The sequence below is a fragment of the Eulemur rufifrons genome, chromosome 10, assembly GCF_041146395.1.
Source record: "Eulemur rufifrons isolate Redbay chromosome 10, OSU_ERuf_1, whole genome shotgun sequence".
In the NCBI taxonomy this organism is placed as follows: Eukaryota; Metazoa; Chordata; class Mammalia; order Primates; family Lemuridae; genus Eulemur; species Eulemur rufifrons.
In genome coordinates, this window is record NC_090992.1 from 13,787,453 (window position 1) to 13,803,591 (window position 16,139).

Consider the following 16,139-nt stretch of genomic DNA (forward strand, 5'->3'; position numbering starts at 1 on the left):
GCATGTTTCCAAGGGTGGACATGAGGCGACATAGCCAGTCCCACTCAGTCATTAGAATGAGAGCTTCAGGCTCTTGCCATCTTATCTAGTGATGTCATTGTGCCTGTTTTATAATAATTTTACTGAGCCACACAGCAGATGAAGAAATGCCTTCCTTGGCCTGGTTGGCCATAGGTACTCCCTGACTATCTTGGGTTCTTGGGATCTTTCCTCACATGGCTTTCCTTTGCCAGTGCAGCTCTGCACTTCTTGATCAGGGACCTGATGTCACTCCTCCCCAGATCTCTTTAATCAAGCCCTGCACCTGGCTCCATAATAAATTAATGAGCCAATGAATGAATGTGCGAGTAAATGAGGTGAATGACAATAAATGAATGTGTGACAGAGACATGAACAGAGCCAGAGCCAGAGTGAATGAATGAATGAACTCCTTAAGGGAGGTGGGGCGTGGGTCTGGTGAACACTGTAAGGACTGCTCTGAGAAGGACCTCTCACCTCTTCTGTGTGCACCCAGTCATGCCAGCATCTGCTCCTGGGTTGCTGATGGGAAATGACTTCCTTTCTTAGGACTGTTCCCAACCTCCTATCCCCCGGGAGCCTGGGCACACTCACAACCCGGTGGCCTTTCAGTTGCTATCGCCTCAATAGCTTTGACTGTGCTTGCTCTGCTGCCGGAGCTTCTGCAAACAACCCAGATGTGGCCGTCCTCCAGAGGTCTCCAACACTGACTGCAGAGGGTCTGGAATAAGACTTAGAGTTTGCGTCATCTGGAACTGATAATAAAAGCCTGAGTGTGAGGACTCTGGTAAATGCGAGGCCTGCCTTAGCACTGTTTTAGAGCAGGCCCCACAGAGGCCTTCACTTTTGTTAGCAGTAACGGCCGACTGCAATTGAGCGCTATGTGCCAGGCGTGTTCTAAACCCTCTAAAAGCATCAACTCATTGAATCTTCATAACAACCCTCTGAGGCACCTGCTAAAATCATCCCCATTTTACAGATGAGAAAACTGAGACTCAGAAGCACAGAGGCGGTTTCCTAAGGATCAGCAATAGAATGGGCAAATTTTTGCAAAGCCAGGTGTTTGGTTCACAACGATCCTCAAACATTGGTGCACCTCAAAATCTTGGGGGCTGGGGGTGGAAGGATGAGTGCTTGCTTTAAATTCAGATTTGACCCGGACCTACCACTATCTGGTTTTGTGAGACTGTGGTAAGACCCGGAAATCTGCATTTTGAACAGGCTTCCCGGTGATTTTGAAGCAGCTGGTCTGCAGTTGGTACTTGGAGTCTCATGGTGGCAGGCTACAGGGGCAAAGAAAGAGTGTGGGTAGGTGAGAGCCCACGGACAGTGTGCCTATTAAAAGAACGCCAGTGAGCCTCTACTGCAGGCCCTACAAAAGTAGGCCCTTATCCTCGGAGGCGCCACCTCTTCCGGGTTCCCAGCATGGCGCGGCCTAGCGCCCCCCGGGCCCGTAGGAACGAGGCGCTGCGATCCCACCCCAAGCCGCAGGGGGCGCCATTCCGCCTCGTTCCGACTGGAATGGGGCACCGGTATCTTTCTGCGCTTGCGCGGCAAGGCAGCCTACTTCCGGCCCTGCGTGCTCGGTGCCTGAGTCCGTGCGGCGCCAGGTAGGTGAGCAGGACCTGCATTTTTCGCCGACTCTGAAGGCCCCCCGCCCGACCACCTGGGACCCTTCCCTTCTGTGTCGCGGAGCCGCGCGACATCCCAGCGCTCTGTACGTAAACTCTCACCTGTCCATTTTTCTCCAGCCCGAACATTCCTCTCTCAGCCTCAAGGACCTAGGGCCGCCCTCCCTACGACCCCTGTGGTCAGGCATGCGCTGTCCGCGCACATCTTTCTCTGTAACGCTCAGGCCACTGGCACGCCCCATTCCCCCTCGGTCGCCTTCTTCCGAGGCCACCTCTATAGAGCACTTGCACAGGGATGGGGAGGAGTGTCTTGGATGGAGAATGGGCCCCTGTACCCCAGTGAGTGCCCCCCTTCACTCCTCTCCCACTCTTTGCAGTCACCATGAAGTTCAATCCCTTCGTGACTTCAGACCGAAGCAAAAACCGCAAACGCCACTTCAATGCCCCCTCGCACGTGCGCAGGAAGATCATGTCGTCCCCGCTCTCCAAGGAGCTGCGGCAGAAGTACAATGTTCGCTCCATGCCCATCCGCAAGGACGATGAAGTCCAGGTGCGTCTTCCTCCGGCTCTATGTAACCAGATTCGTTCGTGGTGCCCGGGCACCTCCTTTGCCTGAGAACGTGGCGTGTACTTGGTGGTGGAAGAGTCACAGACTCATATGCCTCAGTACCGTGGCAAGTAGTGTGACCTTTCAGGTGTGTTAGGCTGGAGATGGGGTCCAGAGCCACCAGAGGGTGCCTGCACTGCTTCAGAGCATTCTCCTTTTTTTAACGGTGGTAGTAAAGACTGTGTACATGTATGCGCATGTAGTACTCCAGCCAAGCAAAGATCAGCTTTTGATTTAGTTCCGTGGTTGCCAGCTTGCCAAGTATTGTTCAGGGTGGCTCTTTCAGCCAGACTTAGCAAAGGAAAGTGCAACAGTGAGAGTAGTGTTTTAGTATCTTTGGATTTAGTGGAGTTGATGGATAGGGATTTTGGGGAGCCGGGCATGTGATGGTACTGGATTTGGCAGCAAATCAGAGGTGCAAAATTATGAAAGTTCGGCCCATGTGAGAACGTGCAAGCCCTCTGTTCTCTGTGACTGGAGCTTAGGATGTGTGGGAGGGGGAAGGACTTGGGTGTAAATGAAAAAAGCAAGGGCTAGATTCACTTGCTTGAAGGAATATTTATTGCGCTCTTACCAGACATTGTTGTAGACACTAGCAGTCAACAAGACTGACACAGTGGACCTTGTTCTCATGGGGCTCACATTTTAGAACAAGGTTTCCCAACCTCAGCACCATTAACATTTTGGACCGAATAATTGTGAAGGAGCTGTCCTGTGTGTTGTGGAATGTTTAGCAGCATGCTTGGCCTCTCCCTACTGGATGCCAATAGCACTCCCCTCCCCCTCCCCCCCTTCACGGTTGTGATGAACAAAGATATTTGCAGATATTACCATATGTCACCTGGTGGTCAAAATCAACTCTCCCTCCCCCAGTTGAGAACCATTGTTTTAGGGAATGAGTTGAGATAAGGTGATGAAGTTTGGTGTCTCATCTGAGACACTGGGACTCTTTGAAGGTTTGAGGGACATGTTGAGGGAAAGATTTGAAACAGGGGATGAGTTAGGCTGAGAGTGTAACAGGAATAGAGTGGAAAGAGTAGTTCAGAGGTTTGATCAACAATTTCAACCTCTTCTCTTTTGGATCCTTCCCATCTGAATGTTCTAGAATGGGGGAATTGTAAATACCTATAGAGGTTGGGTAGGCAAATTAAATTAAGGAAGTGGCACCTATAATCCTAGCACTCTGGGAGGCCGAGGTGGGCGGATTGTTTGAGCTCAGGAGTTCGAGACCAGCCTGAGCAAGAGCGAGACCCCCTCTACTAAAAATAGAAAGAAATTATATGGACAGCTAAAATATATATATAAAAATTAGCCGGGCATGGTGGCGCATGCCTGTAATCCCAGCTACTTGGAAGGCTGAGGCAGAAGGATCGCTTGAGCCCAGGAGTTTGAGGTTGCTGTGAGCTAGGCTGACGCCATGGCACTCTAGCCCTGGCAACAGAGTGAGACTCTGTCTCAAAAATAAATAAATAAATAAATTAGGGAAGTGAACTGATAAGAAAATGGCAAACTGGAAAGCTCGTGCTACATTTAAAGGAAATAATCACGTATTTTTAGCCTGCTGCTGTCATGGGGAAATGCAGGCTCATCCTTGTCAGATTCTTGGATTTTCAAAGAGAACTGGAAAATTTGGATTAATTTCCTTCCAGCAACTACTTCCTGTTCCCTATTCAAAGCCAAGCTCCTTGAGAGTTACCTGCACTTCTTCACCTCCATTTATTCGTGGACACTTTTCAATCTGATCCCTGTCCTCACTACATTATACAAATTGCTTTGGCTGAGATCACCAATAGGTAATGTCTATTCTTAGAGCTTTAAATGCCTGTTGTATGCTAACCACTCCTTCTTTTAAATCCTAGTCCAACCACTTTCCTGAGCACAGACCTCTGTCTCTACCTGTTGAACATCTCTACTTAGATATCTCATTGACACCTCAAGCTTCTCACCCAAGAGTACTGTTGATCCTAACACTCCCACTGCCTCCAGTGTCTGATTCTCCTCCCATCTTACACATTTCTGCGTTGCATATGCCATAAACCTTTCATTATCTTTAATAACTCTCCTTCACTCCCCCTTCTAATCTACCACAAAGTTGATTCTACCTCCATAGTAAGTCTTGAACCTATTTCCAGTTCAGTTCAAGGCAGCATCCAGCTTCCACTCTTACCCTTGTCCATTCTCCACAGTGTGGCATTATTTGCAAATCAGGTTCTACTTAAAACCTACCAGTGGTGCTTGATGTACTTGTAAAATCTAAAATCATTGATTACAAGGTTTGTGTTATCTAATCCTAGTCTACTCCAACCTCATCTCTTCCTACTAACCCCACATGCTCTATACTTTAGCCATACTAGCCTTCTCAGGTCTTTAAATACACCTTGATCTTTTCTCCCCCTGGTTTCTTCCCCAGAATGTTCCCTCTGCCTGGAGTTCCCTTCCTTCTCCCTTGTACCTGGCTAATGCCTCATTTTTCAGGTTTTATCTTAAATGTCAGTTCCTCAGAGAAGCCTTACCACGTCCTTTAATCAATATTATAGTATCCTTTATCTTTCCTTCATAGCAATGAACATAATTTGAGATCATTTTATTTTTAACTGAACTATAATTTACATACAACAAAATACACAGGTTCATTTTGGCAGATATAAAATCAGGTTGCTATTGCCCTAATTATGACAGAAACTATTTATCATCCCAGTAAGTTGCCATGTGCCCTATGCCTGTTAGTGATCATATATTTGTATATTTACTTGTTAACTGCTTACCAGCCATTAGACTAAGCTCTACGAGGCCAGAGAGCTTGTCTTGTACTTGTTGCCTAACCTCAATGCAGAGCCTGGCACTAAGTGGGGGTGGGGTTCAGTCAATATCTGTTGAATGAATGAAAAAATTACTGACTAGATGGTGGAAGATGAGACAAAGGAGGGCAAGGGAGAAGGAGCTGCCATTTTTGAATGCCTAAGGGGTATAAATTGTTTCCTTCAAAGGCCATACTAGATAAACACTGCTCCACCAGGAGCATAAAATAGCCCCAGTTGGGTTTGTTAGAACTGCCTGGAGAAGAGATCTTGGGATCTTGGGATCTGAATTTCGCTTACCTTCCTTTTTCTCTAAGTAGGTGACAGTTCTTCTTACTTTACAGAGAACATTAAAACTATCAGCCAGGAACTTTCTGAACTCCTGGCTCCATACCCACTGGCTTACCTGCAGTTCTACTCCTCTTGCCCTCGTTCTCCCCTGTTTTGTTTTTTGTTTTTTGTTTTTTTTTTTTTTGAGACAGAGTCTCACTCTGTTGCCTGGGCTAGAGTGAGTGCCGTGGCGTCAGCCTAGCTCACAGCAACCTCAAACTCCTGGGCTTAAGCGATCCTACTGCCTCAGCCTCCCGAGTGGCTGGGACTACAGACATGTGCCACCATGCCCGGCTAATTTTTTGTATATATATATTTTAGTTGTCCATATAGTTTCTTTCTATTTTTAGTAGAGACGGGGTCTCGCTCTTGCTCAGGCTGGTCTCGAACTCCTGACCTCGAGCGATCCGCCCGCCTCGGCCTCCCAGAGTGCTAGGATTACAGGCGTGAGCCACTGCGCCCGGCCCCTCCTCTGTTACAATAAAAGAGATAGCCATATTTTTGTCTAAACCTGATCTATCACTATGTGCTGCAGTCCTCTCCTCTTTCCTCTTGGAGATCTTTCTGTCCATTATCCCTTTTCTTTATAGTTCTTTTACACTCTTTCTCCATACTTGTTTTTTTCCATGAGCGTTTAAACACATTCATGTTTTCCTTTCTTTAAAAATAAAAGGCTGGGTGCAATGGCTCATGCTTGTAATCCTAGCACTCTGAGAGGCTGAGGTGGGAAGGTCGCTTGAGGTCAGGAGTTCGAGACCAGCCTGAGCAAGAACAAGACCCCATCTCTACAAAAAATAGAAAAATTAGCTGGGCATGGTGGCACATGCCTGTAGTCCCAGCTACTTGGGAGGCTGAGGCAGGAGGATCACTTGAGCCTAGGAATTTGAGGTTGCTGTGAGCTATGATGACACCACTTTACTGCAGCCAGAGCGAGACTCTGTCTCAAATAAGTAAAGTATGTAAGTAAAGTTCCCTTAATTTCACAATTTCACATCCCCCTGGAACAACTGTCTTCCCTCTCCGGAGCCACACTGCTTGGGACCATATTCTCACCTTCACCTCCCCAGGGTATTCTTTGCCTTACTGTAAATGGCTTCCATTCCAGCACTTCACTGGAAGCATCCCAGCCACAGCCATTAGTGACCCGTTTGTTGTCAAAGCTGTTAAATACTTTATCTTTCCTGTATTTGATGGTTCCACAGCATTTGACATTCTTATCTTGGCTACTGTAACACCACACTCCCACGGTTTCTTGTTCTTTCTGACCACATCACCCTCTTAAGAGCTCTTCCAAAATGTTGGTTTTTCTCATATTTCTGTATTCTGCCCTTTTCTCATATTGAAGCAAAATGAGGCTTCAGATTGCATCTCTGAATGACTCCCACGTCTCTGTTGCTGGCCCAGTTGGCCTTCCAGCTGTGTATGGAACTCTCTGTTAGAACGTCCCCAGATTCCTTAAATTCATCATGTTCCAAACTAAACTGTTTCCTCCTAACATCTGTTTACTCCCCTGTGTTCCCTGCCTGTGGGAAGGCATATCCATCCATCGGGTTGCCCAGGCCAGACTCTGAGTATCACCCTTGCTCCCTCGCCCTCGCCTTTCCAGTCTAGTCGATTTGGTTGTATCCCGTCTCCCTCCTCCCTGGGTCTACAGGTTGTCCTATTCCTTTGGACTTGTTTTTTTTAACATCTTCCTTTAATCTCGATGCTAGTTAACGGGATTTTTCACAGACTTCTTCCAGGTGTGTCCTGAGAGTCTCTGGTCATGCAGAGTGTGGTAGATTTTTCAATGAGGCATGGATGTCCTCTTTTCAAACCGAAAACTGCCTTGGAAAATGAGCTGAACAATCTAGGTAGATATTTTAGGAGTATTGGGATTCTCTAGTTCTTTATATCTGTTATTTCCTCTAAGCTTATTAATCAGTGTCACATTGTGGCTGCTATTTAGCAGGCTACTGCCGTTGGGGAAGCCACAATCTAGTTGGTTTTTGAATAGAGTGGATTTTTAGTCCAGGGAAACTGTCCACAAGATTTTAATTTAAATTCTTTTTTATTTTTTTCCTGACTATAAAATATTTGTATTAATTGTAGAAATCTCAAAATTGAGAAGGATATAAATTTTAGAAATCATCATCTGTAATCCTCCTTCGTGCCTAATGGCAGCCATTATCAATATTTCCATCCCCTCATGTTACATGCTGTGTAAATGAAACGTGTGTACCTACATGTTGAGCATCCCAGAATCTGAAACGCTCTAAAATTCAGAACTTTTTTTGAGTATCAGTATGATACTCCAAGGAAATGCTTATTGGAACATTTTGGATTTCAGATTTTTGGATTTGGGGTGCTCAACTGGTAATGCATAATATTCCAAAATCCAAAATCTGAAACATTGCTGGTCCCAAGCGTTTCAGATAAGGGTTACTCAACTATGTATACACATACACACACACGTGTATATATATAAAATTCAGAGGATATTCTGTATGTACTTTTGTATTCTCCTTTTTTTCCTGACACTCATATCTTGAGCATTTTCCTAGGTCATAAAGTATTTTTTGAAGACAAATATTTTAAATGGTTGCATGGTGGTCTCAGTATAATTTCTTTAACTATTCTTCTCAATATTGTGGTTGAAAATAATTATTTTTTTTTAATTCTCAGGACTACTTTTGTGATGACCATCCTAATTCAAGGAATTTTTTTTTGTTCTTCATGTAAGAGAGAAAATTCAGGTGAAAAATTTCCACCTGACCTTGTATAACACAATGCAAATTTATACCACAAATATAGCTGACATTTGAGGCTAGGCACCGTGGCTCATGTCTGTAATCCTAGCACTCTGAAGGCCGAGGCAAGAGGATTGCTTGAGCTCAGGAGTTCGAGACCAGCCTGAACAAGAGCAAGAGCAAGAGCAAGACCTCATCTCTACTAAAAGTAGAAAAATTAGCCAGGTATCATCGTGCACACCTGTAGTCCCAGCTGCTCGGGAGGCTGAAGGAGGATTGCTTGAGCCCAGGAGTTTGAGGTTGCAGTGAGCTATTATGACACCACTGCACTCTACCCAGAGCAACAGAGTGAGAGACTCTCAAAAAAAAAAAAAAAAAAAAGAAAAGAAGTAGCTGACATTTGATAGCAGGATTAGTCTGGTTTTGTACAAGAAGTTGTATGTTTAGCGTAAGGGTTCATGATTATTAGCTTCCTCATGACCATGCATTAGAAATGGGTAGAAAATATTTTTTGTATTTTTTTCTTAGGTGGTTCGAGGACACTACAAAGGTCAGCAAATCGGCAAGGTAGTCCAGGTGTACAGAAAGAAATATGTCATCTACATTGAGCGGGTGCAGCGTGAGAAGGCTAATGGCACAACCGTCCACGTGGGCATTCACCCGAGCAAGGTATGGTCCAGAACGAGTGGTGGTAGCAGCCATATAGTGTAGCATTACTGTTATCTGTACCACTGTGGGGTGGCTCAGATAAGGACTTCTAGGGGTAGGCCAGGCAGGCTCGATTGATTCGGCGGCTTGATGTCATCAAGGATCCAGATTCTCTTCTTGTCTGTTTTGCCATCCTTGGTAATAGCTCAGTCTTCAAACTGGTGGCACTTCTCTACTAGGTAATATTCAGATAGAAAAGAGAGAGTATCTTGCCAGCCAAGGGATGATGAACAAGTTTTCCCAACCCAAATGATATTTCATATCACTAAACTGTGTAAATGTTCTCCTGAGGTCCTCAGGAGTTAGAAGGTGGGAGGTTGGATAGCAGAAGAAGGAGCCCAAACTGCTGTTGTCCAAGGGAAGCTTTACTGTACAGGATGACTGTGGTTATAAGTCCTTTTCCGTTCACAACCAGTCTGAGCAACATAGCAAGACACCCCGCCCCCCGTCTCTAGAAAAAATTAAAAACTAGCCAAGTGTGGTGGTGTGTGCTTGTAGCCCCAGCTACTTGGAAGGCTAAGGTGGGAAGATCATTTGAGCCCAGGAGTTCAAGGTTACAGTGATCTGTGGTCATACCACTGTACTCCAGTCTGGGTGAGAGAGCGAGAGCCTGTCTCTTTAAAAAAAAAAAAAAAAAGGCATTTCCACTTACAAAATAAGTAAATAAAGACCTATTTTCTCACTTCTACAGGTGGTTATCACCAGGCTGAAACTGGACAAAGATCGGAAAAAAATTCTTGAACGCAAAGCCAAGTCTCGACAAGTTGGAAAAGAGAAAGGCAAATACAAGGAAGAACTTATTGAGAAAATGCAAGAATGAATATAATCTTTGTGCAACCATGGTTTAACTGCAGGTTTTTAGCCTAGTGTGTGTTTCTTTGGAACTGTTCAGAAATATCTCTGGAACATTCCATTTCACTCCTGTTTTGTTGTTGACCTGGGGCTCTGTAAGTCTACTTTTGCAATTTTGATTAATTTATGAATAAAAATTGGAAATGCTTCCTAATTCCAAATAGTATTTGCATTGTTTATAAATAAAATCCATCTTATTACCTATTCCCCTTTGCCAGTCTTTCGTGTTTATTGTGTTTAACGTGGGGAGCAGGAGCAGCAAAACAGCAGTGGTGGAGTCAAGAGGCCCCGCTCTGCCTGGCCCCTTGTTCTGGTGCGGTGGAAAGGGCAGGGCTCCAGTCCCTGACGCGGGGTTTGTACACTCACCAGGGGCCCCATGGAGTGTGTGCCGCTTTGCATTCATGTCTCTCAGGCCTGACACATTGTTCTCTGGTCTCCTGACTAGTATTTCCCCAGCTTTCTCTCATGCACCAGTGAAACCAAATCATGTGCAGCTCCCCGACCAGGCTCCCCTTCTCAAGGTCTTGACTTTGCAAGTGCTGTTTCCATGTGACTAAAATGCCCTTTTCTTCTGGAGCTGAGAAAAGTGTGTGGGCAAGATTTGACTCACAGATTTTGTTGGTCCTTTATTTTTATAATTAAAAAAAATTCCAACATTTAAAACGTGGGAGAATCCACGGATTCTACCTGCTTTACCTGGCTGCATAGGGCCCTGTGCCTGCACAGCATCGGGTGGAGCCGAGGGGCTGGCTGCTCCCTATCCCACCTGCTCCACTCCTGTGCTTGGCATCTGAGTTCCAGATCTGTCTGCTCATTCTTCAAGATGTAGCTCGAGGGCCACATCTAAAATCTTCCCCTGCCCCTGTGAAAAATAATATGTTGATTAAAATATATCAAATAGCCTTTTATGTCTTTCCAGTAACAGCCAATCTGACATAACTGGATTTTCTTTATAAATGGTTGAATCAGGGTGTTTTCCATTTTGACTGCTAAAGTGAACTTAGCAGTCCAAATCACAAGCGGCATAAAAGACAAGGTCAAGACTTGAACCTCGAACTGATGGCATCAAAGGTCATTTGCTTCCCACTTCAGCCAGCTGTCTCTGGTATTCCTTCCTTTACTCTGTCAGCCTTTTATTGGACTCTGATAAGGGTCTGGACATTTGTGTGGAACACACAAGGACCTACGTGTTTGCAGCAGTAATGCTGCTTAACGGGAAAAGCATCACCAGCTACTAAGGTCTAATCCCAGCTCTGCCACTGGGTGGTCGTCAACCTTTGAGCAAGTTACTCATCTCTGGGCTTCTATTTTCTCAGTAGTAAAACATGATAATTCCTACTCTGCCTTCCTATTTCATGGAAAATGGAAAGAAAATGCCAAGATCAAATGGGATATTTCTGAGCATACTTTGGAAGCTGTGAGTATACCAATGTTAATATTGCTACGTTGTTCAATTTACTTGTATTTCCAATTCTGACAATGACTCTGCACTCAAAGAGCAATGTTTTTTCACGAACAATCAGATCACAACCTACAGAACTCAAGATGTGTTCCGTGAGTTGGCATTGGTTTAAGGGTAGACAGAATGATATTGTCCTGGCTCCAAATCTTTTGGAGCCAAAAATACTTGGATTCAAATCCTGCTTTTTTGGGGGGGAGGGGGAGCTTTTATTTCCCTCTGTTTTCCTACATACGTAAAAAGCTAGAAATGCTTATCTTCAAGGTTGTGAAAACTGAAGTAGCAGTCCACTAGACTCACCTGCTCCTGGGTGCTTGCTAATATTAGCCAGCACCCTCTTGCCTAGAGATTCTGTGATGTAGTAGGCCCAAAGTGAGATATGTACACGTGTATTTCTCACATGGACCTTGTGTAATTCTTACAACTGGGTAATTTTGGAAAACTGGATCAGGACAAATGTAAAGTTATATACACAGTGTATAAAATAGAGTAGGTGCCCACCACACGGCAGCTATGTAATTATTAACATGCTGAGGTTAACCACTAAATTCTGTAGTTTGTATTTTCCAATTTGAGTTTTGTCTTTATTCTCAATGAACACATGTTCTAGGACTCCAAAAATTACCAGATTTCATACTAGATTAAACTTATAGCTCCTTACTGTATATTCTGATACCTGGTCTGAGCTCTAGGTTCCAGCCATTACTTTCATCAGTAAATTTAAATTATAGTATCTCCTAGTAATTAGAATTGGCTTGTTTTTAGCAACTTATTCCAATATAAATGATAGATAAGAGCTTTGAGAGCTGTGATCCTCCCACAGGCATCCAAATCATACCAGGCTGCTTATGCTGAGCCAAGTGAATAACAGTGCATGATCAAGAGTAGGAACTTGGCCTCAATTTGAGTTCTAATCCCAGCTCTGTCAGTTCCTAGCTGTGTGACCTTGGGCAAATTGCTTAACTTCTCTGGGCCTTAGTTTGTCATCTATAAAACAGAGATAAAACTAGTACCTCCTAGAGTTGTCAGACTTATCACTTGAGATATTGTGTGTAAAGCACAGAGCACTCAGGAAATTTTAGCGATTGTCTTTTAGAGGAGATTGGCACTGGGTTCACAGGAGCAGAGGGGAAAACTTTTTCTCTAGAGAGTTCTGACAAATGCTGTTTCTAGAATGAAGGGGAGGGTTTAAGGGCAGCAGGGATGTGTTTTGGTCACTACAGGAAATAGGGACTGGACAATGCCAGAGGGGTGGGCCTGCCTGTCAAGGTTCAGGCCCCAGGGTACTAGCTTGTTTCCTGGAATGACTGAATTAAACAGTTTCCGACCGACTGACCTTTTCATCAGATTTGCAGACGTCCATTCCCTTGAGTGAGTCCTCTTGTGCTATTTTGGGAAGATGCCAAACTTTTTTTTTTTTTTTAAGCACGAAATGAGGTTTATTAAGAAGAGAAAGATAGGATTATATAGAGAGCAAGAGCAAGATCTAGCTTCAGAGTAAGAGCAAGATACGTTTGCCACAGAATGGTGAACAGGCCACCCGTTGTAACAAAAAGGCCAAAGATGCCAAACTTTTAAACTTCAGATAACTGCTCCTGAATGTCTGCTTTCATATTGCACTCAGGCATGAGACATTCAGCCACAGAGCTTTCCATATGAGTTGGGTAGGCAAGTAACTGAATATTTCAGGAATCAAAAAGAATTCTACTAACCGAGGGTCCACCCGCCTCTGCCAATGCTACAGACTTTGAGCAGTTCCTATCTGGCGTTGACTTGGGTCTTTGTTCTTTTAGTTTTTGTTCAAAGATAAGTAATACCTGTTAACATTAATCTATTGTACATTTCAAAATAGTTAGAACAGAACAAGTCAAATGTTCCTAGTTAAAAGAAAAGATATCATTCTAGCCCAGGCAACAGAGTGAGACTCTGTCTCAAAAAAAAAAAAAGATAAATATTTAAAGTTATAGATATGCAAATTGTCCTGATTTGATTATATGAATGTATCAAATTATCACACTTACCTCAAAAATATGTACATGTATTATGCATCAAGAAAAAATAAATAAAAATACCAAAAAAGATAAGTAATATATATGGTTCAAAATAAAAAGATAAAAGAAAGTAAACAGTAAAAAACAAGTTTCCTTGTCACCTTGACCCTCAATCACTCAGTTCTCTCCAGGAGGTAGTCACTGTCACCAATTTCGTTTGTATCCTTCCAGAAATAGTCTATGCACATACAACTGAATATTTACTGAAAGTTCAACCCATGAAGAAGTCTTTAAGAGAAAAGTAGGTCGTCCAAATTTAAACAGCCATATAAGGTTGATTCATTGTCTGAACACCATAATTACAATATAAACATACACACAGACTGGCCTTAAAAATAAAAAAATGCACAGATATAAAATAAAATGTTCTTTGTCCATCAGAAAAAACTAAATCAACCACATCCCAGCCTAATCCTAGCAGAAGGGCAGCTAGTTCTAGAAAAGGCTTTCAAAGGTCTCATGCAGTCAATATCTCTGTCTTGTAAAGTTGTGTGCAATTTCGTTTTTTTCTATGCTCACATATTACTTGAACTACGAGAGGCAACATAGCTTAGTTGGAAGAACAGGAGTTATGAAGAGCTGGGTTTGGATCCCAGCTCTTTCACTTAAAACAGCTATACTTCTGACAAGTTACAAATTTGAGCCTTCTTTTTTCATACATAAATTTAATAATGTCTACATTAGGCATTGTGAGCATTAAATGAGACAAGCTAATTCAAAGCACCTAGTTCAATGTCTGGCACGTGGCAGTCACTCCAGCCGTGGTGGCTGCTGCACCAGCGGTGGCCACCCGCAGTGCGCTTCCCATGCACTTACCTGAGCAGATGACTAGTGAATCAGCTTCTTCAGTAACTTCCAAGCCCCCGGATTAGCTTGGAAAGGAGTTTTTTTTTTCCTCCCTAGCTAGCTGAGGCTTTAGTTTTGGAAAAACAATTTAACTGGGTTTTAGTTGAGGATATGGGCAAGAGGGGTACCCCATACAGTATTCCCACCCCCACCAAGGGTATGCTGAGGGCTAGGACTGAGCCTCAGGTGGGTTTCCTGTTCCCTGTGCTCCCCTGCACAGCTGCCTCCCCCACGAGCTTTGGGGCAGCCTCAGGAGGGGATAGGCTGGGAGGGGTCGCAATGGCCCTTCACTTGAGGTCTCGGATGCCAGCTTCCCATGGTGCATCTGACTCTTCTTCACGACCATGGCTGGCTATGGAGCAGCTGGTGCGGCTGGAGGAGCCAGAGCCCCCACTAGATCCAAAGCTGGGCTGGAGGGAGCTCAGGCCGTAGCTGAGGCCAGAGCTTGTGAGGCCCCTGCAGGCCAACCAAGCCCGGCCCACCTGAGTAGCCACCGGTGGTCTTCATGTGGATACTCATGTTCTGCATCCCAGACTCCAGCTGGCTCTCCTTGCCCTCCAGAAGCTTACAGCAGGTGGCAATCTTGATGTCCACGGCCAGCTGTATGTTTATCAGCTCCCAGTACTCGCACAGCTGCTGCGCCATGTCCTACTTGGCTCCCTGCAGAGCGACCTCCAGCTCCACCAGCTTGGTGGCCTTAACAGCCAGCTCCCCAGGCAGCTTGGCATCCTCGATGATGGCCTCCAGAGAAGCCCTCTGGCCTTTGAGGCCCTCAGCCTGCAGCCGCTGACGTTCTAGTTCATGTCGGAGATCTCTGTCTCCATGAGCTGCAGGCCTCCCTGTGCTTTCCAGCCAGTGTCTGCGGCTCCTCACACTGGATCGGGCGCACGCTCTCAGCCTCAGCCCTGCTAGGGTTGGTGACCTCCTCCTGGGCTTGAACCTCGGAGACAATGCAGGAAGCAGCTGTAGTCCATGGACAGGACCACAGATGTGTCCGAGATCTGGAACTGCAGCTTACAGATCGCCTCTTCATACAGCTGCCTGGGGAAGTTGATCCCATCAGTCAGCCCCTCCAAGTGAGACTCCAGCTCCACCTTGCTCATGTAAGCTTCATCCAGATCCTTCTTTTTTTTTTTTTTTTTTTTTTTGAGACAAAGTCTCACTCTGTTGCCTGGGTTAGAGTGCCATGGCATCAGCCTAGCTCACAGCAACCTCAAACTCCTGGGCTCAAGCGATCCTACTGCCTCAGCCTCCCTAGTAGCTGGGACTACAGGCATGTGCCACCATGCCCAGCTAATTTTTTTCTATATATATTTTTAGCTGTCCACATAATTTCTTTCTATTTTTAGTAGAGATGGGGTCTCGCTCTTACTCAGGCTGTTCTCGAACTCCTGACCTTGAGCGATCCTCCCGCCTCGGCCTCCCAGAGTGTTAGGGTTACAGGCGTGAGCCACCGTGCCTGGCCCCCCAAGATCCTTCTTGATAAGGGCAAACGCATTCTCCATCTCTGTATGCTTGTTGAGCTCATCCTCGTACTTATTCTTGAAGTCTTACACTAGCCCCTGTGTGTTGCCAAACTCCACCCAAGGTTCAGCTTCCCCCAGCCCAGTGTGTCCAGCTGCCATAGAAGGTTGTTGATGTGGCTCTCAAACATGTTGTCCATGTTGCTCCAAGCTTCCTTCTGCTGTTTCAATGGGCTCCACTTGGTCTCTAGCGTCCTGTTTTGCTGCTCCAGGAACTGCACTGTGTCAATGGGAGAAGGAGACAAACTTATCAAGGGTCTTGATCTGCTCCTTCTCCTGGGTGCACACGGCCTGGATGTTGGGATCTGCCTTCAGCTTAAGGCGGCTCAGCAGACTCTGGTTCACCATGCTGGCTGTGGTGCCCCTCATACCATGGGCCCTGGCAGAGCCGCCACCCAGACCCATGCCGGCACCTACGCCATCCCAGAAGCTGCTGCTGCTGCCCCACCAGGAGAAGCTTGAGGAGCTGATATAGGCACTGGGCCCACTTGTGTACAAGCAGCTGCTGAAGGCCTGGGGGCCAGGGGTGGACGCCTGATGGACATGGTGGAGGCTGGAGTGGAGGCAGGTGAGCCAAACCAGACAGA

General features: G+C 45.4%; 1 protein-coding gene and 1 pseudogene across 3 annotated transcripts; one reads left to right on the forward strand and one right to left on the reverse strand.

Moving 5' to 3' along the window:
* The first annotated feature begins 1,583 nt into the window (after positions 1-1,583).
* On the forward strand, positions 1,584-9,873 carry RPL26L1 (ribosomal protein L26 like 1). Of its 3 annotated transcripts, none has more exons than XM_069484183.1 (4): positions 1,584-1,735; positions 2,027-2,199; positions 8,642-8,782; positions 9,513-9,873. In XM_069484183.1, exons 2-4 carry the CDS (start codon positions 2,032-2,034, stop codon positions 9,639-9,641), a joined length of 438 nt encoding a protein of 145 aa, XP_069340284.1. In that variant the 5' UTR covers positions 1,584-1,735; positions 2,027-2,031; the 3' UTR covers positions 9,642-9,873. The 3 variants fall into 3 exon arrangements, with proteins under 3 accessions (XP_069340284.1, XP_069340285.1, XP_069340286.1); XM_069484184.1 differs by having other exon boundaries at positions 1,591-1,632; XM_069484185.1 differs by having other exon boundaries at positions 1,597-1,628.
* Positions 9,874-13,394: 3,521 nt separating this feature from the next.
* LOC138392991 (keratin, type II cytoskeletal 8 pseudogene) lies at positions 13,395-16,139 on the reverse strand (annotated as a pseudogene).